Raw genomic sequence first — 27,277 nt, forward strand, 5'->3', positions numbered from 1 at the left:
CGGAAACTGGCACCTCTTCATCTCTTTACGGATGCCCTCTACCCTTGGGATCCCCCTCTCTACAATTTCTAGATCGTTGGAGAGTACGGATTCACCGAATCGGATTCAGATGGTCCGATCCACCGTAGAGTACCTATATTGAGAGAGTATGGCCACTGGTGTTACCACCTCTGATTGGCTCAGCCATCTTAGGCTGAATGGAGTCCTTAGGACCCAAAAATGGCGGACGCCATAAATTAATGTAATGCAAAATGACTCAAAATGTAGTTTTCTTTGCTAATCGTAACGAGAAATTTACGCAAATGCACTATTGCGACTTCTTTATATATTTTTAAGGCTAATCGTGTTCAATTTTTGAGAAATATTATCTTGGATGTAGTAAGGTTGGCAGCAAGTGCGGTTGGTGAAAATCGTCAAAAGTTGGCAATGACCCCCCTCCCATCCACAAAAACCAAAACAAAGCACCGCCATTTTTGGGTCCTAAGCCTCTCCATGGGGCCCAGTGGCCATACTCTCTCAATAGAGGTACTCTAATCCGCTGCGGCGAAAATACGCTTCAAGTTGCCATTGCTCCTACTTAGAGTACCTATATTGAGAGAGTATGGCCACTGGGCCCCATGGAGAGGCTTAGGACCCAAAAATGACGGTGCTTTGTTTTGGTTTTTGTGGATGGGAGGGGGGTCATTGCCAACTATTGACGGTTATCACCAACCGCACTTGCTGCCAACTTACTACATCCAAGATAATTTTTCTCAAACATTGCACACGATTAGCCTTAAAAATATGTAAATAAGTCGCAAGAGTGCATTTGGGTAAATTTCTCGTTACGATAAGCAAAGAAAACTACATACCTATTGAGTCATTTTGCATTACACTAATTTATAGCGTCCGCCATTTTTGGGCCCTAAGGGCTCCATTCAGCCTAAGATGGCTGAGCCAATCAGAGGTGGTAACACCAGTGGCCATACTCTCTCAATATAGGTACTCTACTCCTACTGTGCGCCGAGCGAGTCCGAGTTGCCGCTCGCGACCTGAAGAGGCGCGCGGATCGCGAGGCGCTTTTCCGCGGCGACAAAAACACGCCGCGGGTGCGTCACGCGGCTCGGCCCGTGTCTCCCGCCCTTCCGCCTCCCCGGCATCCTCGCCCTCACGAACGGACAAATGCCTCGCTCCCCAATCAAGCGACTGCCTCCCCGTCATCGGTTGTCGCCGTCAGTTCGGATCCACGCACGCTTCCCGCGTGATTTTCTGCCTCCGACTCCACGTGGCGTGCCTCCTCACAGTTCCCGCGGTGTGATTTAAGTTAGTTTATCTCAGGCTCGAAACCGATTGTAACGTTTACAGAATGTGTATCGAATGGAAATCTCCTCTTTCAGATTTAGTTCCCCGCGATTTCTCTTTACGGAAGTAAGACGGAAAAAGCTTTCTGTATCCCCCTTTTTTCAGTGTTGCCAATGAGTTACAAACTCATCTTTGTCCCTCGATTCTGTTCACTGGGATTTCAATCAAGGTAAAACTAGAGTCCCTTATACTGAGAGTCAAGACAACACCCCCTCATGGAGTCACAAACGGGAATAAAGATTACAGAAATTGAACGTTTTATGTAATCCTTGATCGGCCCATTCTCGAATTCCTTTCTCCGTTCCTTCTCTCATTCCGTTTGTTCCTTGCCGAACCCATAATTACCTGGTCAATTCCAGATTATAATCTTTGCAATCGGTGAAAATGTAATCTTTATTCCCGTTTGTGACACAGTGAAGGCCTAAAATACGGGAACCAATCAGAAATGGATTCACATTGTCTTGACTCTCAGTTTAAAGGGACTCTAGTTTAGCTAAGTCCCGCGATTTCTCTTTACGGAAGTAAGACGGGAAAAGCTTTCTCTACCCCCCCCCCTTGTTTCAGTGTTGCCAATGAGTTATAAACTCATCTTTTTCCCTCGATTCTGTTCACTGAGATTTCAATCAAGGTAAAACGACATCTTAACGCTGCGCCGCTGAACAATCACTCAGTACCTCTTCAGTATAGTTATTCGTTGCCTCGAGACTTCATCCGCTAGAGGGCGCTCTTTGGTATATCACCCGCATCACTCTACTTTTCCCCCAATTCGCGGGTGCTTGCAGAGGTCCTCCATCTGGTAAAAAGGTTGAAGGACAGGTTGAGGTTGAGACCAATGCCTCAGACCCCGCTCTGCTGCCACAGCTCCATAATGCGCTCCTCGGACTCGCCGTCGTTCAACATCCAATTCGTCAACATCATCAAGAAGTACCCGGTCCTTTATTCGGCCAGCAATATGGGCTACGAGGTTAAGGAGGAGCTGGAAACCGCCTGGGATTGCGTCGCCAGAGAGGTCGGCGAATCAGGTGAGACTCAGCGATCAGCAGTTGATTTTATGCCTCAATCACACGCTGAATTTGGCAGCTGAATGTGGAAGTCAGCAGTCATCGCCCAACGGCTGAAATTTCGCAAATTCGAGTTATTTTCATACAGATGTTTATCAAATCTACTCGAATAGTGCAGACAAATCCACCATTAGTTCGATGGTTGCTGAGAATCGTTGCTGAATTTTGCGCGTCACGCGCAAAATTCAGGCATCGGGCCGATGACTTCCACATTCAAGCCACATTCAGCTCCCACATTCATCGTGTGATCGCGGCATGAGGAAATTCGAAGTCAGGTATGCGCAATCAGGTGTTGCACAGGATTGTGCAATGAATTGTTCCCTGCCCTTAAAATAGGTGATTTTAGCGGCTCTGGTGCTTGCACTAGAGCTGCTATTCCGGACGGTCCCAGCTGGGGAGTATCAATGCAGCATGTTACATTGTAGAGACCGCGCGTTGGTTGATGGGAATCGGCGCCATTTTCGGCTATGTTCCTTGTCATGACTTTATTTTATTGCATACTGTTTTATTGTTAGTCAATGCTATGTTGTGTATTGTATTTTTGGAATCATGGTGATACAGTCAACAATTCAAAACTTGTTTGTGCTTTTATCTCGTGATGGAAAAAATGTACTTTACGTTCAAAATTTGAAAATTTGAATTTTAAAGTTTTCGCGGTTAAGGAAGCTTTAACCACTGGGTTGGAGCTTCCTAGTCATTTACTCGATATCAGCTGATAGCAAACAAAGGTTACCAGGGAAACCGTAAACGTCTAACAACTATCGTGGCCATTGGGGCGATTATTGAAATGATATCGACTTTATGTCGCCGCTTACGACAGGACATAGCCCTATCTTAACTGTGTAATATATCGCAATTCGATATTGTTTTGATTTTTAAAAGGAGCAATTCATTCATACAGTTCCGATTAGTTTTGGCGAACGGGCCCTTAGCCTGCTTAGTACGTATAATCCCAAAACGCAGGAAAATAGATTGTAGGAAAATATTTGCATCGGAAAATCGTAACAATTTTCCCCTAGATGTCTTCCATTCCGGGTACATATTTATTGAAAACGGCGACTTTTTCAACAGTCCTATTTTTATCTACAACATCTAAGTGGCCCTTCATAATCATTTAATTTTGGCCCCTGGCCAGAAAAAGGTTCGGAAATTGCAGTGATTTTGCCGAAAATGCTGAAGTAAGTAAATTTGGGCATTTTTTTTCCTTCTTCAAACTCTGTGGAGAAGCACTTCTCCTCCAGTACATCTATTTTTTTACTTATCTCTCGCAAGGTACATTTACAGAAGGTGTGTTCCAGTATTAACAGTTCAGATTCGTTGTTTTTTTATTATAACGCTTATTTCGGAAAGCAATTATTACATTGTTCAATTCTACTGACTTTCAACACTCGATTATACTCCCGGCAAATTCTGCAGCAGCGTTTCAAATGTTGACTCTAATGCTTCCAACAGCCATCCGATGTCTAAGAGTTTATTCCTAGATTTAGGGATTTTCCGGAATTTCCAGGGATTTAGGGATTTTTCAGGAAATCTAGGGATTTTTTTTTGATGAGGTAAAGTTACCAAAAATCAACTTTTTAACCTCAATTCTAGCTTCGACAATCGAAAACATTTTTTCATCTATATTTTGTAGGCCTTTTTGGCAACACTATTTTCCCCGCAAATAAGCCGGAAATTAAAACGATTGCGTCCTTCGATGTACTTGACATTCAACTGCATTCAACCTGTTAATAATAAGAAATCAACTAATATTCTTTCATTTTATTGGTCTGGATTAGCACTGCTTTCAGAGAGCGCCAAAATTCAAACGAGCCAATCAGATTTAAATATTGCAAATCGCTACATCGAATGACATCATGATTCTTCATAAAAAAATGGCGCTTTTTGCAAAATCTAGGGATTTTTTAAGTATATTTGAGCAAATCTGGGGATTTAGGGATTTTTAGCGAAATCTAGGCAATTTTTTTCTTCCCCGCTAGGGATTTAATATCGGAAGACTGGCTTCCAGTATCGTAGCGTTGATCGTCGCTGATGTCGAAATGGAACCTAATGCCGGACTTACTGTAACACCTCCATTCCTCAATTCCGGTGAGGAATACGTCTCTACCCTTAACTCAATATAAATATACAAATTGATAAGTGAGTGCTTTAGTCTCCTGAAAACAGAATTGCGAAACTTAAAATTGGAGAAAAATGATGAGTAAATGAAAAAATGGAACCAATTGATGGGATATGTCGCATGCCATTCTGACACAAAATATGGCGTCTATCGAATCACCTTAACTAAATAAAATAACCAAATTTTCAACTCTCAAACTATCAACTATCAACTATCAAAATTCAAACTATCAAAATTTCCAACAATGACAAAAATGATTGTAATATACCTATAATGTAATGAAATATACACGCTCTAATCATTTAATTTGTATTACCTTTATGTTATGTACCTACATGTTATACTATTTTTATAATAAATTTTGCCAACATGCTTTTCAATTCAGTCTACAACATTTCATTCCGACGTGGCAATAATGATTTATAATGCCCCTAAACATTAAAATGAATTACAATAGTAATGCCGCATTATAATGTCGTATTATACATCGCAACGATTCATGTCCTACTGATTATTGATTATTGTAAGATGAATTCTGTTTTCTCTGATTGTATGTTTCATACGTGCGAAGCAAGTACGGGTCACTAGAAACGTGGTTCGTACGGGTGGCTGATGAAATTGATCTTCGAATACCTTTTGATGAGCTAGGGAAATGGAACCATCTGCATCTCATGGACAATAAATAGTTGCCGTAATTAAGGTCATCCCGTGATTAAGGTGCCGTGATTTAAGTCATAAATTCTTCATCTAATTCTTGATTCATCTCCAAAATGTCTGCTAAAGCTTTCATGCGCTTCTCCTTGTATGCATGAATGAGCAAATTGGGTATCGAACAAGCGGACACTTTTTGAAAATTTAGATGATTCTGGACAATATCGTACAGAAGTCCACGAGCTGCAGATAGAACCATTACCTCTAGCTCATCAAAAGTTATTCGAAGATCATTCAACAACCTCTTTGACAAGTTGCAAAAACTTTTCGTTAACAATAGTGTCACACGGTACTAGGAATATTTACTATTTAACGAACCTTATATTTCCCTGACTCAGTCCTAAATTATAGAAGTATGCGTTACTTTTCCAGCAATCCAAAAAAACAATTATACAAAAAACCAATACCTACACTTTCAGATATAAAAATGCAAATTTTTTGCAGCCTCGCTAAACGACTTATCAACCAGAGATTTTTTAGGAAGCGGACCTCCAAAGAGCTTTCAAAATTAAAAGTATACAACAAGTGATAATGCCATGTATTCGCCATATCAAAGCCCAATACACATTTATACACCGGCTACGTAAATCTGCTAAGTTACAAAACATGAATCGACAGTTGTCGGATTGTACATCAATGACAAAATGTGTCTAGGCCCTCATTCTTGACTACAACTACTGCCCCCAGAGCCGCTCTCCGACGCCAATGCGTTGGAGCTTCCTGCTTGTTTTCCTTCCAAGAGACTGATTTTGAGAATGAAAATTTAAGTCATGTAAATAAATCGGAAATGTATGTATAATTTTCCAAAGAAAAGCCCATGTAAAGGAAGAACTATGAACCTGATATAGTGAACAGTGGCGCGGCGCGCTTTGCGACAAATCGATTGTTATGCCATTTAAACCTATGGAAATAAAGATCGATAAATAGGGTGTTCGCAGCATACACCTTGATAATCGATTCTTTACCATATGTTTAAATGGCAGAACAATCGATACATCGCAATTCACGCCAAGCCATTGATAGTGAAACGTTCAACATGCACGTGCTCAAATAAAGTATCACCTGATTGTACTTACCAGGTTTTGAATTTCCACTCTCGAACTCTGTATTCTTCAGAAGATATCTTTATAGGGAGAGTATATCGATTGCCAAAGTGCAAAACCACATATCATATCTCCGTTTACAACGTCGCATATCTCCTGTTATACTTTATTCAATCTTTGGACAAGTAGTCAAGATGTAACTCTGTTGCACTTTTCCGCACTCCTTTGTCTCTCCTTGAAAAAGTAAAATTAGAGCGGAAATTCTGAAACACCGCTATGGACATACGTGATTTCTCACTTTAGTAATCGATGTGGATGATTATTTTGGAAATGAACTGAAAAAGAACACATGCCTCGATTGCAAGGTTAAATTATTTCGGAGCTGCCAAAATAGCAGTTTAGATCACGTCCGCCATCCGGGATGTTTTATTTTGGAGATTTGACTTAAAACGCATGATATCCTAAATCTGAGCTCAAATTCGGATTCCTCGTTGAAAATTGATAGGATGACATGTGTCATACTTTAGTATAACATGAAGAAAAGTCGCTCAACGTGGGCAGACTGATTGGAATCATTCCCGTTGACCCACTGGAGAATTCATCGGCACTCGATGAATCCAACCCTTTTATCTACGCCGCCAGCCGCGCGGCGGCATAGCTAAAAGGGTGCTAGGCGCCTGGCGCTTACAGAGCTCCCCCGATTTGTCCTGTCTGTTTGAATTAGTATGCCTACGTTTAGCCCCTTCTCTTTTTGCTACGCGTCCGTATTACACATGAAATGGCATCGATTTTTAACGAGGAGTCCGAATCTAACCTCAGATTTTGGATACCATGCATTTTAAGGCAAATTTTCAAAATCCAAAAATGTAACACCCGACGCGGCCTGAAAATAATTCTATTGTGTTCAATCAATTATTGTGCAATTCGGCAGCTGATGGTATTTTTCGACGAGAAGCTCGCATTTATCAAGTCAAATTTCTAAAATGCCAAAATGTAAGATGGCGGACCTGTCCTAACATGCTATGTCGGCTCCCATATAGCCCGGGCCTGCTTCTTTTTCTTTCTTGCGTACGAAATCGCCTATCGACAGTAATACTACCAGACCATCGTACATCTCTGCTGCATTTTTCCTTTTTTTTTGCAGGGCTGCAAATGAATATTATTATTTGTAGTTTTCACAGAAAATTCCTCACATAGAGAAGAAAAATCACGGAAATTTTCAAGAATTGACGTTGAGTGGTTTTTCAATAAAAAATAAAGTCCGGAAAGTCTGCATCGTCTCGAACGTGTCTCGATACGTGGTCTGGTAGTTTCACCGTCGTTATTTTTAACGTTCCTTTGAAAAGATATTCGGCGAATCTTTCCAGCAGCTTAGAAAAAATGAGTCTCTGAAAGTTCTAAAACAAACTTAAGAGAGAAAATGAAGCGCTGTTGGCTCGAAGGACTCAAGGGTTGATCAGTGAAAGTGATGAAAACGCACCGCGGAAGGTTTATCTCTCCTACCGTGCTGGGAGACGATGAATGAAAAAATTCGCTAGATGACTAATCGAAGGAGATTCCTGTTGATTCGTCGTTAAACTCGATTTTTACGACGAGACTTGTCAACGCCGACGGTCATTTATGCTGACCGTAGCTTGAGACGAGCAGTACGTAAGATGATGCCTTGGACTCGTTCGCCACACAGTTGATAAGGGGTCACTCCGGGGAGATAATGTGACTTTTACCAAAGCTACATCGCATCACGGCTGTCAAGTCGGACGACGAATTAAAAGGCCTTCCAACGTCCATACTGTTGAATTTGGAGCTCATCGTTGAATTTAGCATCCTTGTTGATTGTTGCGTTGATTCCGAGGCTCACCAGTCATAAGCAACAATGTAGCTGAAAATGTAATTGTGCATCTTTGCCTATATTATCTGAGGGGGCATCAATGCAGACTTCTTCAAGGGGCATACTTTACCCAAATCAGATTGTATTTCGCGTCCAGATCCAAAATTTCAGGCTCAGTTTAGAAACAACGTATGTACCATTCGTTTCCCTATGTACGTAAGTGTTTGTACGGAGCCAGAAATTGTAGTTCTTAAAATTACTAAACGTAGTCCACTTCATGAGGGGCGCATTGCTGCAATTTTGAGTTTGAGAGGGAAGATGCGTTACCTTCTCGCGCTTGCTCTATCTTTGCGTCATTTGAAGGGATACCGGCGCTGAGGAGGGGGGGGGAGGTGTGAGAGACTTTCCCACCATTTAAGTTGGGCAATTTTTGAAAATTTTAAGAATCTTTGACAAGTTTAAGGCATTTTCCTCCTCCCACCCACCAGCAATTTTTTTTTATACCCGACCCCGCTCGATTAAACTAGAGTGAAAGCTCCTGCTTTTTTTTACAACGTAATTTTATTCAAAAGAGATTCAGAAGAGACAGAGAGTTGCGAGAGTTACATTAAGCAAGAGCTTGGGTTGGACAGAGAAGAGTCAAGCGAGCGCTTTAAACGCAAAAATCAGCAAAAATTTATCAAAAAGCAGGGACACTAAATATTAAATTTCCACCTGAAAATTTATAAAAAAGATGAAGAAAGGTTTTTTATTCTAAAGAGATATGCGTACGAAATAATCCTGCGAACGGCCGCACTGATGTGGAGACTTTTATAAAAATTTTGAAATTAAATCAGGCTCGGAATGGCCATAAGGCCAATCTGCCATTGGTAGATACGCCCCCTTGGTGCGCCGAAAACACGCCCCTCTGATAGGAAGCAAAATAAGAAGAGAAAAAAAATTACGGCCGAGAATATATGCGGAAAATTTCTTAAATAAACGGAAGAAGAGAGAGGTAGGAGTAAAAAAAGGTGCTATAACGCATGACAAAGGTGGAAAGAGGTCCAAGAACTACTTTCTGAAGCATAAATACTTTTCTGTGAAATTTTCACCTTTTTGTCGACACACAGGCGCTTTATCATCCCCCTCCTTCATTCGCTCTGGGTAACTCCCTTAGAAGCGAAGGTCTGTTCGATTTTTAGACATACGCACCCTTTGTAGTCCTCTTGAGAGACCTTTAAACACATTTCTTCCTTTTCAAAATGACCATTGATTTGGACATACCATAGCATATCTAGGGCAAAAATAACTTTCATTTATCTCGAAATCCAAAAATAAGAGGCATCTAGAGTGTAAACGCGATATGACGATTCGCGCTAGATGGATGTCCACATTGCATATGAAAAATGTAAGAAGCGATGGCGTGAGTCGTGAACTCGCAATACTCTGCTCTACGCTACTAGTTTGAAGCTCCACTACTAATAAGACAAACGCAAACGAACACAATATGGAAAATGGAAATAAAGCGAGGAAAAGGATGCGCGTCTACGACGGCGCAGCGATACAACTATTCGTACTTGATGGACATCCGTGCTGCATCTGAAAAATTGAAGGCGCGATGACGCGAAGCGTGAGTTCTCATTGCTCTGCTATACGCTGTCAATTAGGTGTCGCTCAGATTCGGAAGAAAAGTCAAAAAAGAGGCCCGAACACATCTCTCCTACCTTCGGCTGTATTACTCACGTAGTGCTTGAAGCACCATTACGAATAAGATAGACGCAAACAAACACAATCTGGAAATAAAGCGAGGGAAAGAATGCGCGTCTACGACGGCGCAGAGATACAACTATTCGTACTTGATGGACGTCCGTGCTGCATCTGAAAAATTGGAGGCGCGATGACGCGAAGCGTTAGCTCTCAATCTTTACCTATGCTGTCAATGAGGTGTCGCTCAGATTCGGAAGAAAAGTCAAAAAAGAGGCCCGAACACATCTCTCCTACCTTCGGCTGTGTTGATACTCGTTCTTTTTTCTTCTTTCAGGTTCTTGTCTGATTCTTTATTAGAATGGACTTGCAGACCCACGTCCTCAGCTCAAGGAAACCACAGCACTGGCTCGGTCCTTTTGGAAATAATGGTGCTTGGATGCGTCTAGTGGCTTTAAATACTTATTTTTTCTTTAAATGCAGAAGTCTGTCGGTTACTTCGATGCGTTCAATTTTGCAATTTTTACTCTGTACGATTAATACACTTTGAACCTGAAAATAGCGTAAACTTGTGCTGCTTTGCCAAAATTTTCTGAACCCCTCTCCACGTAGGGGATGCCCTACCGGAAATGTCACATTACGTCCCTTGAACCAGCCAAGGGCCTACGCCCTCAGATGCGAGCCAGTCCGACCCTGAATTAAATCAAACGTGAAAATTCACCACAAAAGCGCACGTTTTTGCAGCATTTTGTTTAAAATTTAACGCGAAATATAAACGCCACTGCCTATACCTCTGTTCGTGGTAACACATGTATAGGACATCGGTAGGGAGCATTACTTTCGAGTTTTTTTCATGCTCAACCAGCGTAAATCTCTGCATCTCAATTCTCAACTTCGCAACTCGGCAACATCATAGAGTAGAGTCGCTATGCACATATACTGGAGCGGCAATGAAGTCACTTTTTGAGGCTGATTAGTCCAGTACCTCTGACAATGAGACCAGTGTGCGGCGACTGGCGATGCCGTACAGGTAACTCCGAGCCTCTCTCAGAATATATTGACATAAAAAGCTCATAAAAGCCGGAAGTTTCATCCTTTTAAACTATCATGACCTCGGTCAACATAATTTGCCAAAATTAGTCGTATACTAATTATCGATTGAAATTGATAAATCCCGAAAACTACTCGTAGCTCGCGATTCTTCCACGAACCACCGTGTTGAAGTATGCTGCATGGTTTCCTCTCTCGACGAACAGAAGGCTAAGAATCCATCGTCCAAGGATTGACTTCAGCGGCGCCGCATTCCAGTACAAAGCGCGGCGGCTGTATCGTATGCGCAACACTCGACTACGTTTTAGCACAGCCCCGATGTGGCAACAGTGTGTGACGTCACTTCGACGCTCGGCGCGACTCGTCGGCTCGTCGCTTCGCCCTCCTCGCCCTCCGCCAATCCGCTGCGCGGAACGTTTGCTCGATTCTCAGTACCGCGTGGCGGTTGCCTGACAATGGCCGCTGTCCTCATTTTTGCACCTTCTACCCAAGTCCTCCTTATGCAACGCGACGATTTTTAAGTTTATCGCGGTCATACAAGTGTGTTGTGTTTTCTACAGGTAAAACTGAAGCTAGGATAACTAAGGCGACACGCCTTTTCTTAGAAACTAGGGGTACAGCCCCTGGTTGCTTCGCAGTCCCGCCCCTCGAAAAACTTCCTGCGTCAGGCGTTATGCGTTGCGCGTCACTGTTTTCATTTTATATTATAGCGAATGAGAGACACCGAGCCCTCACATCGTGGTGAATGTCCCGGGGGGCTAGGATGCAATCGCCCCGTAAGGTTTGGTCAATGGGATCGCTCAAGGGTCTTTCTTCAGAAAATTTGAGGGCCTCATTTGGCAACTTTTTAAAAATTACTCTATATAAAGCTGCTGTTCCCACTCACTCTGCCCCCCCTAGATAAAAATTGGCCGAAGCGATTTCCTTTAAAATTGGTACACGCTTAGCTATTGTAATGAGGAGTTGATTAAAATTATTCCCATTCAAATCCGCTGCCTCGGATGCCCGCAAGAGCGAAAAGTTATTTCTCCATATAGTATTACATTGAAGATACGCGGTTGTTTACGCGCATCGCGCCGAACAGGTTCAATCCTGTTGCGTGACGTCACTGCCTTACAGACGAAATATAAGGTTTTAGGAGGTATTTTTCAACGGATTTTCGTGAAACTCGGAATCCGGGGGTACTTTTCGACGGGAAACTCGAATTTTTGGTCAGATTTTCAAAATTTCAAAATCCAAGATGGCTGCCGTGGCCTAAAATGCTAAGTCGGCTCCTGTTTGATCGATTTTCGTGAAACTCGGTATCCGGGGGTATGTTTCGACGGGAAACTCGAATTTTTGGTCAGATTTTCAAAATTTCAAAATCCAAGATGGCGGCCGTGGCCTAAAATGCTAAGTCGGCTCCTGTTATATCGATTTTCGTGAAACTCGGTATCCAGGGGTATTTTTCGACGGGAAACTCGAATTTTTGGTCAGATTTTCAAAATTTCCAAATCCAAAAGATGGCGGCCGTGGCCTAAAATGCTAAGTCGGCTCCTGTTATATCGATTTTCGTGAAACTCGGTATCCAGGGGTACTTTTCGACGGGAAACTCGAATTTTTGGTCAGATTTTCAAAATTTCAAAATCCAAGATGGCGGCCGTGGCCTAAAATGCTAAGTTGGCTCCTGTTATATCGATTTTCGTGAAACTCGGTATCCAGGGGTATTTTTCGACGAGAAACACGAATTTTTGGTCAGATTTTCAAAATTTCCAAATCCAAAAGATGGCGGCCGTGGCCTAAAATGCTAAGTCGGCTCCTGTTATATCGATTTTCGTGAAACTCGGTAACCAGGGGTATTTTTTGACGAGAAACTCGAATTTTTGGTCAGATTTTCAAAATTTCCAAATCCAAGATAGCGGCCGTGGCCTAAAATGCTACGTCGGCTCCTGTTATATCGATTTTCGTGAAACTCGGTATCCAGGGGTATTTTTCGACGAGAAACTCGAATTTTTGGTTAGATTTTCAAAATTTCAAAATCCAAGATGGCGGCCGTGGCCTAAAATGCTATATCGCTTCCTGATATCGATCGATTTTTATGAAATTCGGTATTAGGAGGTGTATTTCGACGGAAAACTCGCATTTTTGGTCAGATTTTCAACATTTCCAAATCCAAGATGGCGGCCCTGCACGAAGACGCGGTCCGGACTCCTAGAACATCAATTTCTGCAAAAATTGGTGAAAAAGAAGATTAAGACATAGATGTTGTCTCCTCATTAATGTTAAAAACTGTGCGGGGCGGTGGCGACTCGCGGAGCGAGTCGCAAGTTCGTCGCGAAGCGTAAAACTGGGGTCCAGGGGCACTCCCCGGCTAGACGTGTCAGCTCGCAAAGCGAGCTAATCACGACTAGTTACTCTATAAAACTGCCGTATCGGCTCACTCTGCCCTCCTAGAGAAAAATTGGCCGAAGCGATTTCCTTTAAACTTGGTGCATGTCTAGCAATTGTCGTGAGGAGTTGATCAAAATTATTCCAATTATAATACGTTGCCTAGGACGCCCGCAAGAACAAAAAGTTGTTTCTTCGTATAGTAATGCATTGGAGATACGAGGTCGTTCACGCGCACCGCGCCGGCGCGGCGCCGAACACGTGCAATCCTGTCGCGTGACGTCACAGCATTATAGTCGAAATTTCAGGTTCTAAGGGGTATTTTATGACGGATTTTGGTGAATTTGCTGGCAGACTCTACTTTTCGATGGGAAACTCGAATTTTCGGTCAGATTTTCAAAATTTCAAAATCCAAGATGGCGGGCGTGACCTAAAATGCTAATTCGGCTCCTGTTCGATCGATTTTTATGAAACTCAGTCTGCGGGGGTATTTTTCAACGAGAAACTCGAATTTTAGGTCAGATTTTTAAAATTTCAAAATTCAAGATGGCGGCCGTGGCCTTAAATGCTAAGTCGGCTCCAGCTCGACGGATTTTCGTGAAACTCGGTATTCGGGGGTATTTTTGGACGGGAAACTCGAATTTTTGGTCACATTTTCAAAATTTCAAAATCCAAGATGGCGGGCGTGACCTAAAATGCTAATTCGGCCCCTGTTCGATCGATTTTTATGAAACTTAGTCTGCGGGGGTACTTTTCAACGAGAAACTCGAATTTTAGGTCAGATTTTTAAAATTTCAAAATCCAAGATGGTGGCCGTGGCCTTAAATGCTAAGTCGGCTCCAGCTCGACGGATTTTCGTGAAACTCGGTATTCGGGGGTATTTTTGGACGGAAAACTCGAATTTTTGGTCACATTTTCAAAATTTCAAAATCCAAGATGGCGGCCGTGGCCTAAAATGCTAATTCGGCTCCTGTCAGATCGATTATTATGAAACTCGGTATCCGGTGGGACTTTTCGACGTGAAACTCGAATTTTTGGTCAGATTTTCAAAATTTTAAAATCCAAGATGCCGGCCGTGGCTTAAAATGCGAAGTCGGCTCCTGTTTGGTCGATTTTCGTGAAACGCGGTATCCGTGGGTATTTTTCGACGAGAAAGTCGAATTTTAGGTCACATTTTCAAACTTTAAAAATCCAAGATGGCGGCTGGGACCAAAGTGGCGAAGATTTTATCCTCCCTTCATTATTATTTTTTCAAAAGTTAATGGCTATGAGGGGCGCGGGCGGCTCGCGGAGCGAGTCGCAAATTCATCGCGAAGCGAGGAATCGGGGGTCCAGGGGCACTGGCACTCCCCGGCTAGTATGATATGCAATTAATTACAGGATATACCAGAACACGCATACTATGAAGAATAAACAGTATATTTTCGCGGATGCATTTCGGCTAAAATCCATCCTCCGCAAGAAAAATTTACATAAGACACAAGGATGAGCACTATATAAAGATAAATGTGTATCACAATTTTAACATGCATTGCGATACATACTTATCTTTATATAGTGCTCTCCCTTATGTCTTATGTGTATTTTTCTTGTGGAAGATGGCTTTTAGCGGAAATGCATCCGGGAAAATGTACTGTTAATTCTTCATTATATGTATGCGTGTTCTGGTATATCTTTTGATCATTTATTTATCTTATATTATTAAAACACGAAATATACGATTCTCTAGTATGAAAAACCTTTCAGAGTTTCACCGATCCCTTTCTATTCCCCCTTTATCATCGAGGAGGGTTCCAATCCTCTTTTTGGCGGAGTCCGCCCTACAGAAGATTTGGAGGAGGTCATCAGCCCTTGTAGGTTGGGGGGGGGGGGGAGGAGGAAGAATAAAACTATGAAAATTGCCAGACGGCATCATTACGGACGACCCCTAACGTTCAGTAGAAAGAATATGTTATTTTATGCTTTTGTCATGGGATGAAGGTTATTTTAAGCTTTTGGCGACAGAGCTGAGAAGAAAGTTGCTGCTCCTGAAGAAAAGTTTAAGCCCCAAAGAAAAACATTTCTATAAATTTCGGGGGCATCAGTAGATGGTCTCTATTTGCTTTTAAAACGGGGAAGGCAGCATGAAAAGATACTCTTGACAAAGGCACTCCATCTGACGTTTTGTCTCTCTGCTTCCCAGATCTGCTAACCGACCACGTTCATGCCATCTTGCTGCGTAGCTGGCTGCCCGGAGCGTAACAGAAGTAACCGAAAGGCTAACAGGGAACGCGTTTTCTTCCACTCTTTTCCCTTGCGAGAGCGATCTCCGGAGCGTTACGACGCGTGGGTGCGTTATTGTGGACGCGGAAAAGACTACGTACCCTCGAGGCACTCCTGTATCTGCTCTCGTCATTTCAACGCGTCTGACTACGACCCCTCGCAGCTACTGAAGATTAAACTCCTGAAGAGCAGGCATCTTCAAGGAGCTCGCCACCTTCCAGGCGTCCTCCCAACGGCACCGCCTCCTGGTGTCGATGACATAGAACGCTATCCCAAGAAAGTCCCTATCACTGGCAAAGATTCAACCGGCAAGAATCTCTGCTTAGAAAGATCATTCATGAGCAACTCCGGAGAAGAAAGCGCACAGTTGGGGCAAAGTGATCCTGGAAGACTCTTGGAAGCGAACGTTATACAGAATGGCACCTCGGTATCCTACCCTGTCCTAGGCTATGTGGGCTCTTATCTAACTTCATTCAGACCCATACTACCTCGCCCAGCGGCGCATCAAAGAGTAAACCAGGATGTTTCACCTAAAGATCCCCCAAAACTGCACACGAATTCTTCACAGCCGGCCAAAAGCCGTAGAAGAACCAAGAGATCCCCCTCGCATCGACCAGAAGGACCGAGGAAAAGAGGCAATGGACCAAGGGGTGCAAAAGAAAAGCAAGTACAACAAATTCATACGATAAACACGCAATCCGTCACGCAACGACAACCAGTCGTCTTGCTGAAAACTGTGGGAGGTCAAAACTTGAGCGACATCTCCGAAGTGCCCCCAACAGCGGGACAAGTACAAGCGGCTTCTTTGGGCACGGCGAGTTTTGACTCTTTCAGTCCCGTCATTTCTGGACTCTGCCTTCCACCACAGCAGGCTTGTTCCAATGTTAGAAGCTCAAATTCTGGCAGACGGATCAAGCCTTTTGTTCGTATCGCTCCGAAAGTAGACCCGAAGCAGGGAACAGGCACAAGTTCTGCTTCAACGGAAAATTCAAATCCTGGCACAGAAGTTAGTGAGCCTCGTCGAAATATCCCGGAATTGCAATCTCCAACCCGTGGCAACCGGAAGCAAGCTTTGGTTTGTCGGAATCTCCCAGAGTTGCAATCTTCAACCCGCGGCAAACGGAAGCAAGCTTTGGTTTGTCGGGATCTCCCAGAGTTGCAAAATCCATCCCGTAGCGACCGGAAGCAAACTTTGATTTGTCGGAATCTTCCGGTGTTGACACCGAACCCTTCAATTTCGGAATGCGTGGTCTCCGGAGATCAGCCTCCTCCAGACCCTGAATCCATGGTAACCTCAGATCTTGTCGTTTGTGAGCTAGAGTGCTTTGATGATCTACCTAACTTGCAAGACCCAACTGGAACCATCCCAAACAAGAACGAGGAGTCTGTGATCATCCTAGCAAATTGTAATCCTGAAGTCAATTGGTTGGAGCCAGGAATATCCTTAGAAAAAGAAGACTCGACCAAGAAATGCTCAAACAAATCAGACTTCAACCCCTCAAGTACGACACCGTTTCGACCTGTGACTTTCAGTGATTCAGCCGTCGTTCAGGTTGCGATCAAATCCAACCCAGATAACTTTCCTCAAGTTGACTTAAAATGCGATGATTCCATGCCTGATGATGTCTCAGACTCTGGTCATCCAGTACCTGAGGATGAATTGAATTCTTCGTACTCCATACCTGAGGATGCCTCAGATTCTGGCAATCCAGTGCCAGACGATACCCCAGAATCTGCCAGTGAGATGCCTGAACTCAAAAATGAAGAACCAGGAAGCGCTGATCCTCTACGGACGTCTTTCCAACCTGCTGTGTCTACTGCAAGCGAGCATGCGTCTTCTAATGGCGAGGATCCTCCGTTAGAGGTCATCAAGGAAGAATTCCCGACTCAGGATCCATTGGCTGGTTGTGAGGATTTGGAGGTCTCCAACAGCTCCGACACTGAAACCTTCGTGGTAGCCTGGAGCTGTCTGCTACCTTTGTTCGAAAACTGCCGAGTTTGTCACAATCCTGTCAGTCGCTTGAAAAGGTACAATGATGAGCAAATTTTGGTTGTGCAGACTTGGTGCGACAGTTGTCGTGATCACAGAGTGTGGAAGTCTCAATTTTGAAAGGTTAGCTAATGTCTCTTGAATATTTTATGGGAGTATCGAATATTGATTGTGAAATTAGAAAACAATCTGTATCTCGATTACCGAGTATTTTCGTGTCACATTTAACTCCACCTAAGGAAAGAGGCGTTTTAAATAATGAAAATGTGGCATAATTATGCTTCATCTACCTTATTAAACTTTTAACTTTAAAAACGGTCAAAACTTTAAACGTTAAAACTCGAAAAACTTTATGCCAAAATATCACCTAAGTTCAGTTTTTTCAAACAATAGGAGAAATATAATTAAAAACGGACTTAAAACTGTCGTCAAGATACTGAGTGTTTTAGATTCGCCATCGGTACCTATGGATGTAGCTAATCCGAGATCATCGAAGATGCTCAGATGATCTTTTGAAAATATGTTGTCAGGCATCGAATATCCGTCAGAATAAGCGATGACCTTTTTTTGCCTAACTTTGATCGTTAAAAGTGGTTCTAGAAATGGCTAGGCGCGTTACCTTTTTTTAGGTTCATCGCACTAGTGACTTTCAGATTGTACATTTCAATGGAGAAAAGTAATTTTGTCTCCTGAAATTTTAAAGAACAGAGCTCTCATATTCACACACGTGTATTTATGTCCATTTAACCTCAGTCTAAATTTAGCTAAAGGTATCCTACGCAAACTTTTAGAATGAAGAAACTTAAGTAACTCTAATACCTAACATACCAAAGCTTTTAAATATCGTTTTCGTGAAACATTTTTTCACGAACCTGGTTTTATAGAGCATTAGGCAATTCTTTAATTGACTTCCTCTCATTTTTTGTTCCAGTTTTCGCCTGCAAAGAGAAGTGGAAAAACTTAAGGGGTTGTTTCACCCGCGATATAAGATGGACGAAAAGAGATGGAAAACGCAAAAAGCCCTATTACCTCTCGGAGCACATGTATTTTCTCACACCTTACCTTAAACTCAACAAAACACTTTCGTAAGTATTTTCGTTGCCACTATGAAACCCTCGCGCCTCGCTGTAGATATCGATGGTCAAAGTGTGAAACCGCAAGTATCTCCATTGCGATGTTTCAAAATTTCTGTTCCTGTTTTTTTTTCGTAGAGAGACAAGCTTACTTAGTAGTTCGAACTTCATTCGGATTATTCTACAAATGCGAAGGAAAACTTAAGGAAGTTTTCAAGAAATTACGTTAATTAAGTACCAGGAGAAAAAATAAAGTTTGATGGGAAGTCTGCAACGTCGCAAACGGAGATACGTGGTTTCTCACTTCGGCTATTGATACCTATAATGGCTAACATAATCAATGAGTCCTGCATTATGCGTAGCATTAGTAGGTTAATACTACACTACACTCACATTATTTCTCAATCGTTCCGATCAGTTCGCCTTCAATATCTCCATAGGCAATGTGTGCGGCTCGGGAGTAGTAGTAGTTGCTCACAGCATTTTAGCCACGCTCTACTGCTTTATCCATAGCCTTTAGAGTGTAGCAGAAAAATACTATCCTTAAATTTGTCATTCTCTCGTTCCGATCAGTTCTCCTTCAATATCTCGATAAGCAATATGAGCGGCCTAAGATCAGCAGTAGGTAAGTAGAGCCGCATAATAGTTAGCAGTCATTACATTGTGTATAGAGGTATTCAATGATTGTCATCAGGGTTGGACTGGCTCGCATCTGAGGGCGTAGACCCTTGGCTGGTTAAAGGGGCGTAATGTGATATTTCCTGGTAGGGCATTCCCTACGTGGAGAGGGGTTCAGAAAATTTTGGCAAATCAGCACAAGTTTACGCTATTTTCAGGTTCAAAGTATATTGATCGCAAGGAGTAAAAATTGCAAAATTGAACGTGAAGCACAGCATTGAGAGCTCACGCTTCGCGTCATAGCGCCTTCAATTTTTCAGATGCAGCACGGACGTCCATCAAGTACGAATAGTTGTATCTCTGCGCCGTCTTAAACACGCATCCTTTCCCTCCCTCTTTTTCCATATTGTGTTTGTTTCCGTTTGTCTTATTCGTAATGGTGCTTCAAGCACTACGTGAGTAATACAGCCGAAGGTAGGAGAGATGTCTTCAGGCCTTTTTTAAACTTTTCTCCCGAATCAGAGCGACGCTTTATTGACAGCATGAAGCAGAGCGTTGAGAGCTCACGGTTCCGCACATGGCGCCTCAATTTTTCAGATGCAGCACGGACGTCCATCATGTACGAATAGTTGTATCTCTGCGCCGTCGATAACGCGCATCCTTTCCCTCGCTTTATTACCATATTGTGTTTGTTTGCGTTTGTCTTATTTGTAATGTTGCTTCAAACTAGAGCAGAGCATTGCGAGTTCACGACTCACGGCATCGCGTCTTACATTTTTCATATGCAATGTGGACTTCCATCTTGCGCGAATAGTTGTAACGCGTTTACATTTTAGACGTCTCTTATTTTTGAATTTCGAGATAAATTAAGGTTAAGTTTGCTCGAGCTATGCTATGGTATGTCCAAATCAATAGTCATTTGAAAAGGAGGAAATATGTTTAAAGGTCTCGTAAGAGGTCTATAAAGGATGCGTATGTCTAAAAATCGAACCGACCATCGCTTCTGAGGGAGTTAAACATAGCGAATGAAGGAGGAGGATGATAAAGCGTCTGTATGTCAAGAAGAAGGTGAAAATTTCACAGAAAATTGTTTACGCTTCAGAAAGTAGTTCTTGGACCACTGTTCACCACTATCATGCGTAAAAGCACCTTTCTTTACTCCTAACTCTCTTCTTCCGTTCATTCAATAAATTTTCCGCTTATATTCTTGGTTTTAATTTTTTCTTCTTCTTATTTTGCTATCTGTTGTAAGAGGGGCGCGTTTTCGGCGCGCAAAGGGGGCGTATTTGCCAATGGCAGATTGGCCTTATGGCCAGTCCGAGCCCGATTATCATAATATTTCGTGTGTAAAGCACTAATTGAATGTCTTTCTAGATACCTCAAAGAGACTTTATCGACAGCTCCTTTTTGAGTATGCACCACGAGTATTGAGGTTACAACGTATTTGATTCTTGAGGACAGTGAAGCGGAGTCAGCTCAAAGTGTGGATTTCGTTATTAAGTAAATATTTTTATCAACTTGTCTGGAGCCGGCTGTGCGTTGACTGATGCCGATGAGCTACTCACCAATACTGCCTAAGCATTCACAACAGAGGTTGACTACCCTCTCTTATCACGAACTACTAATCATCAGCAAACAAACCTTCCAAATTCTGCGGTGTAGTATTTGTAATGACGCGTATTAGTCAAAGACCATGTCAGTTAGTAACGACAGACCTGAGGGGCTTCAAAGTTGAATGTGCAGATTTGGTATGTTTTAGTGTCTGTTATTACGTATGTTTCTCAAATACTCAGCCTAAAATCTCAACCACATTCCAAACGATTCCAGCAATATATTGGTCATGCAATCTCGGTGAAAAATTGTGCTTGTTGCAGGGTCGGACTGGCTCGCATCTGAGGGCGTAGACCCTTGGCTGATTAAAGGGGCGTAATGTGATATTTCCTGGTAGGGCATTCCCTACGTGGAGAGGGGTTCAGAAAATTTTTGGCAAATCAGCACAAGTTTACGCTATTTCAGGTTCAAAGTTTATTGATCGCACGGAGTAAAAATTGCAAAATTGAACGTGAAGCACAGCATTGAGAGCTCACGCTTCGCGTCATCGCGCCTTCAATTTTTCAGATGCAGCACGGACGTCCATCAAGTACGAATAGTTGTATCTCTGCGCCGTCGTAAACACGCATCCTTTCCCTCCCTCTTTTTCCATATTGTGTTTGTTTCCGTTTGTCTTATTCGTAATGGTGCTTCAAACACTACGTGAGTAATACAGCCGAAGGTAGGAGAGATGTCTTCAGGCCTTTTTTTAACTTTTCTCCCGAATCAGAGCGACGCTTTATTGACAGCATGAAGCAGAGCATTGAGAGCTCACGGTTCGCGTCATCGCGCCTTCAATTTTTCAAATGCAGCACGGACGTCCATGAAGTACGAATAGTTGTATCTCTGCGCCGTCGTTAATGCGCATCCTTTACCTCGCTTTATTACCATATTGTGTTTGTTTGCGTTTTTCTTATTTGTAATTTTGCTTCAAACTAGAGCAGAGCATTGCGAGTTCACGACTCACGGCATCGCGTCTTACATTTTTCACATGGAATGTGGACATCCGTCTCATGCACCTTTAGCACCTTAGCACCTTAAAGCACCTTTCTTTACTCCTAACTCTCTCTTCTTCCGTTCATTAAAGAAATTGTTCTCATATATTCTCGGTCGTAATTTTTTTTCTTCTTCTTATTTTGCTATCTGTAAGAGGGGCGCGTTTTCGGCGCGCAAAGGCGGCGTATCTGCCAATGGCAGATTGGCATTATGGCCAGTCCGATCCTGGCTTGTTGGCATATAACCGGACAAAAAAATCTGTGTAATTCTCAGTCAGAAGCGCCCAAATAGTTTCTTAATTACCAAACGCTTATTCCAAAGTGAAATTTTGCAACATTGAAATGTAGTTACATACTCTCTCCCGGAGAACGACAAACTGACCGTTAAAAGAACCTGCTTTATGCTGTCAATGAAGCGTCGCTCTGATTCGGGAGAAAAGTTTAAAAAAGGCCTGAAGACATCTCTCCTACCTTCGGCTGTATTACTCACGTAGTGCTTGAAGCACCATTACGAATAAGACAAACGGAAACAAACACAATATGGAAGAAGAGGGAGGGAAAGGATGCTTGTTTACGACGGCGCAGAGATACAACTATTCGCACTTGATGGACGTCCGTGCTGCATCTGAAAAATTGAAGGCGCGATGACGCGAAGCGTGAGCTCTCAATGCTGTGCTTCACGTTCAATTTTGCAATTTTTACTCCTTGCAATCAATATACTCTGAACCTGAAAATAGCGTAAACTTGTGCTGATTTGCCAAAATTTTCTGAACCCCTCTGCACGTAGGGAATGCCCTACCAGGAAATATCACAATACGCTCCTTTCACCAGCCAAGGGTCTACGCCCTCAGATGCGAGCCAGTCCGACCCTGAACTTGCATCCTCCAAAAAAATATTACGTAACGTACTGCAACTCGGAACTCCCATTCCTTTCCACCCCCACCCTCGAAATGCATGCTCAGATTCACCCCCCCCCCCCCCCCTAGCATTATGTGGTATATGAACGGTCCCTTTTCATTTTTTTGCTTGCTTTCCCTTTCACTAAAAACCATGTCCTACGTCTGTTTGCAGTTCGACCACGGAGCCCCTTCAGATCAAAGAGGAACCTTTGGAGGGTGACGAATTGGACTGCACCGACAACCAAACGGACGAAGAGGGCACGTCCGCAGAGGACAGCACCTTCGGCAAACCCAGCATCTTCGAGTGCGAAGTGGTCCTCAGCGAACAGGACCCTGCTAAACACGACTCTCGCCTCGAGGATTCCACCGAGCCTCAGCCTAAAAGACCCCGCGGGAACTCAATCAGTCACGTGACCGGCAGCGACAACCCCTCGGAAGCGCACTCCACGCAACTGCCAGAAATATCCAACAGGTGGCGCTGCTCGCCCACCCGCGAAGGAGATCTCGAGGACGCGGACCTTTGCTTCTTCAAAAGCTTGTCTCCAGACCTGAAGAAAATGACGCCGCGTCAGAAGAACCGATTCAGGGTCTCTGTTTTGAATTGTATCGATGATGTTTTGTATAAGGATGTAAGGGATGAGAATTCGTTTGGTTCTTATGAGTGTACTCCGAAATTTTGAGGCGCTGGTCCTAGAATCGTGTTTGGATCCTTGAATTCTAAAGTGCTTGACGAAAAATCATTCAGTAGTGACAATTTGCGATACCGTGGTCCGAGAAACATGCCATTAGCTCACCCACCGCGTTCTAATCATGGTGCTGGATGGTGGCTCATGGGACCATTGGTACATTAGCTTCTAATAAAGCATGGCACTCGTGCTACCGGTACCATAAATCATCATCCAGAACCATGTACCATGATTACTACCATCGCTGTGGGTGAGGTTGTCAAGTGAGTTTCGGAAGACTGTACCTCTGTTCATACCAACCTAACGTCCGGACGATTTTTTGCTATTAATCTAAGTGACTTAATCAATTTCAGAAATTAAAACACGATTCTATGATCAGCGTAACTGTTACACGTTGAAATGGATTTACACGACTTCTTCAACGGTCTTGCTCTCCCACCATGTTTTTCTCCCCCCTGAAAATTCCTGCTTAATTAGCTTAATAGTAGAGTCTGTTAGGTCTGTGCCAAAAACCACGTTTCAGCATCTAAAGCGATATAATTTTCCTCCCTACTCAGATGGAAATGAAAACTGATACAAATGAATACCTACTCGGAACTCGCAGTAATGTTTTCTTTATAATCTCATACAAATATTCTTTAAAAATTGAAAAAGGAGAAATAAAATCTTCATAGGTAACTAGAACTTGACATCCAAAAACTAAAAGAGGATTCTTCCAGATATTCTAACCTGCTGTTATCCCGTCTCTTCTCTAAAATTCGATACCTTTTCTCTTAGATTTTTATTTTCGTTTTCCTCCACCGAAGAAACTTTTGACTCCTCTTATTTATTTATCATTTGTACCAATTACCTTTTAAGTTTAGATAGTAAGTAAGTACTTATTCCAATTTCTCTAGCCAAGCGCCCGTAGCGACTAAAATTTCTTTATACCCCCCCCCCCCCCCCGAATTTTTTCCTCGAAATTGCCGTAGGCAAACGCCTAGAAGGCTTATTTGCCTTGAAAAGTTTACTTGGGAATACTTTCCGGTTGACTGTTACATCTAATATTATCAACTATGGTATATTCGTTACCTGTCATTAACTTTTACTTTTTTCTTAGTCTGTAGTTAAAGCTTACTTTTTTATAAACTCTGCGTTGAGTATATTGACGCACTTCAGAACAAAGCATCGTGAAACAACAAAATGAGACAGATATTCTACGATTCATTGATCTCAGTATTTAAACACTTCTTGAGTAAAACTTCATTTTACCTAACTCTTTTCATTTTCACATTCTTTTCTGTTTTAAAGTGCGGTGGATTCTAAATGAATTCTCTTTCTCGGCCCTCTTTTTCTATTTTTCTTAAACTATCATGACACCAGAACTTACGGATTTGAGATATCATAAGCTTTTGACAACAAATATCTCGCACCTGTAGTTTTTAAATGTTTTCATTTAATTTTTGATACTCATGTCGTATGGTACATTTCTCTGGTTTTGAAAAGCAGAGTGTTTAAAAGATTTTTACCTTTCAGCTTTCTTTTCTCAATAATACCATGTATGTCAAAATTTAAAAGAATTTGAAAAATTATTATTTAGAAATCAAGTACAAATACAGTCCTCTATTTTCAAGTTAATGTTAAATGTTTGTGATAATAGAAGTTAAGGCCAATTGTAGTCAAAATTACATTACTTGTTTCTCAATATATGTTGCTTATTATCATTGATCTTATTCAAGTCTTAAAATAGATTGAAAAATAGTTTTCCGATTCGCAAAAATTGCATTACCTAAATTGATGGAGGTTTTTTCATAATTTCATTATGTGGAGGGCATTAAATCCACTTTTCTGGTATGATACATCGAAAAAATTAATTTACGGTCTCTCAGATGTTAAAAATGTGTCTGGTGATGTGTCACAGTGAAGTTTGCATTTACAGGATGTAACGTCCACTGCCGGGACAGCTCAGCTAGGAGGCTTTTTTTTTCGGTGTACTCTGCATTTACAGGATGTAACGTTCACTGCCGGGGCAATTCAGCTAGCAGGTTATTTTTTTCTGTGTACTCTGGGCAAAGTAAATAGTTTTTGAACTACTTAAATTGTGAACGATCATACCTAATATTTGGTCGTTACTCCTGTCTGAGGATAGGATTGAAGGATCCTTTGATGGTCCAAAAAGCTCATCTTCTAATCGCTTCAAGTCCTGAGCCATATCATCCTAACAGGCGCTGATAACTGATTAGTCGAGTATATCATTTTGGATAGACTGCTGTGTTAAAAAATTCAGCTTACGCAAACGAAATCGAAAACCTAGAAAAATGATAAAATTTCGTTCTCAAAAAAAAAAAAAAAAAAAAAAAAAAAAAAAAGTAGTGAGTGTTTCATGAGAAAAAAAGTTCCACAGTTCCACAGAATATTGCAATATTATAGGCATGGAAAAGAATAATCCATTTCTGTGAATAACGGGTTCTCACCATTATTTTTTAACATTTTTCCTAAAACTTTCACTCTAAATAGGGCCACGGTTTTCTCTTCGTGGAATAAAATAAGCAAACTCAATCCAAATTCTATAGAAATGGAGATACTCACGTCAAACTACTCCAGAGGATGAAGCTTTGAAGTCAAAACATTTCATATGAGGTCTGCTAATAAACCGAGCAAACTTTATAATTAGAATTGTATGCTGAAATGTTAGGAATGGTCCTCTGAAGAACTGCTTTAACACATTTCTTCTTTTAAACTCCCTAAAATTTATATCTTATTAGGTATACATTGCATTTGCTTTTCTGTAATGTTTAGCATTTCTGTCGGTTCAACTAGATTTAGTTTGTTTCCTTTAAATACAGATGACATTTCATTCGAACAACCTTTTGATTCTGGAAAAAAAAAATAGATTTTCTTAAATATCTGGAGTCGGGTCGTTTTCGAATCGGCAGATTTAAGTAATTTTAGCTCTGCAAACGAAAGTTTTTTTTGTTGCGGCAATATTAGTTCCGTTCGGACAACCTAAATTTTATGAGCACAATAAGAACATACTCGTTGTTCCAACTAGAAAATCTTACTCTGCGTAAGTACCTAATCGCGACGGAAAAAATTGCGTAGAAATGCTGCTCTCTTGAGAGAAAGAGCCTAATTTTCCAAATGATTTTAAAATTCTATATTGATCACCTCTTCTTGTGACAATGTCTCGATTGTTCTGTGGAAAATATTGAGTTTTCCGGTCTCCTCAAAAAGTCAGTATTTTTTTGGAACATTTCTTGATATCGATCGATCTGCTTAAAAAAATAGGGGCTTAATTTCAGCCAAATCCTGAAAGAAAGAGGGGGAGGTCAAAAGTTGTTCAGGAGAAAGGGGGCTAAATTTCTTTGAGAATGAGGGGGACTACAGTTCAAAAGATCAAGAAACAACAAAAACATGATATCAAGTCCTGGAAATCAACTGTAAAAATGTTCACATTTAATGTGCGTAGGAAGAGGAGCAAATGCCCCTCCGCCCCAAAAACAACCCTGTAAAAAACGCGCCTTTGCAAAGGCGGAAGGTAAATTGAAAAGCCGAGCTTTGCCTGCTCCGTCAAAGAATTACCGCGGCTAAATATGTCGATCGACCTACTCTGCGAAGACCACTGCTGCTGGGAGGAAGGTAACTGAAAAATTCAAATCTCACGAAATTCAGCGCGCGCCCCCGTTTTTCCCGCGTTTACGCGACGCGCAAGGGCGCATTAAAATTTAAAATCTCGCGACCTGGCACCCGCGCTAAACCTACTACAGAACTTCTCCATTTGCCGCCCTGCCAGATCATACGCTTTAATGAGCCGTAACCTAACCTCTAAATATTCACATTTTCAGGCGAGGCGACAACCCACTGGCGTCGGCGGGACCCAACGTCAACGGTGAAAACGGGGACGTCCAACGCTCAACATCCACGACTCACCGGTTCCACCAACCATCCACCGCCTGGCGCGACCCAACTCCATTTCAATAAT

At 42.2% G+C, this 27,277-nt stretch overlaps 1 protein-coding gene across 4 annotated transcripts; it reads left to right on the forward strand.

Annotated features, from left to right (window-relative positions):
- Window positions 1-1,137: 1,137 nt before the first annotated feature.
- Window positions 1,138-25,000, forward strand: LOC109037746 (uncharacterized). 4 transcript variants are annotated; one of them, XM_072304891.1, is made up of 4 exons: window positions 1,138-1,510; window positions 1,970-2,363; window positions 18,387-18,540; window positions 22,803-25,000. In XM_072304891.1, the coding sequence occupies exons 2-4, from the start codon at window positions 2,174-2,176 to the stop codon at window positions 23,308-23,310; spliced, it is 852 nt and encodes a 283-aa protein (XP_072160992.1). In that variant the 5' UTR covers window positions 1,138-1,510; window positions 1,970-2,173; the 3' UTR covers window positions 23,311-25,000. The 4 variants fall into 4 exon arrangements, with proteins under 4 accessions (XP_072160992.1, XP_072160991.1, XP_018908106.2 ...); XM_072304890.1 differs by lacking the exon at window positions 1,138-1,510 and having other exon boundaries at window positions 1,909-2,363; XM_019052561.2 differs by lacking the exons at window positions 1,138-1,510; window positions 22,803-25,000 and adding an exon at window positions 15,386-17,578 and having other exon boundaries at window positions 2,224-2,363; window positions 18,387-18,524.
- Window positions 25,001-27,277: the final 2,277 nt, after the last annotated feature.

This window comes from Bemisia tabaci, chromosome 10 (genome assembly GCF_918797505.1).
Source record: "Bemisia tabaci chromosome 10, PGI_BMITA_v3".
NCBI lineage: Eukaryota > Metazoa > Arthropoda > Insecta > Hemiptera > Aleyrodidae > Bemisia > Bemisia tabaci.

What these genes read in the sequence shown, in the direction of transcription:
- LOC109037746 (XM_019052561.2), top strand. Translation starts at nt 15,407, where the DNA reads ATGCCATCTTGCTGCGTAGCTGGCTGCCCGGAGCGTAACAGAAGTAAC.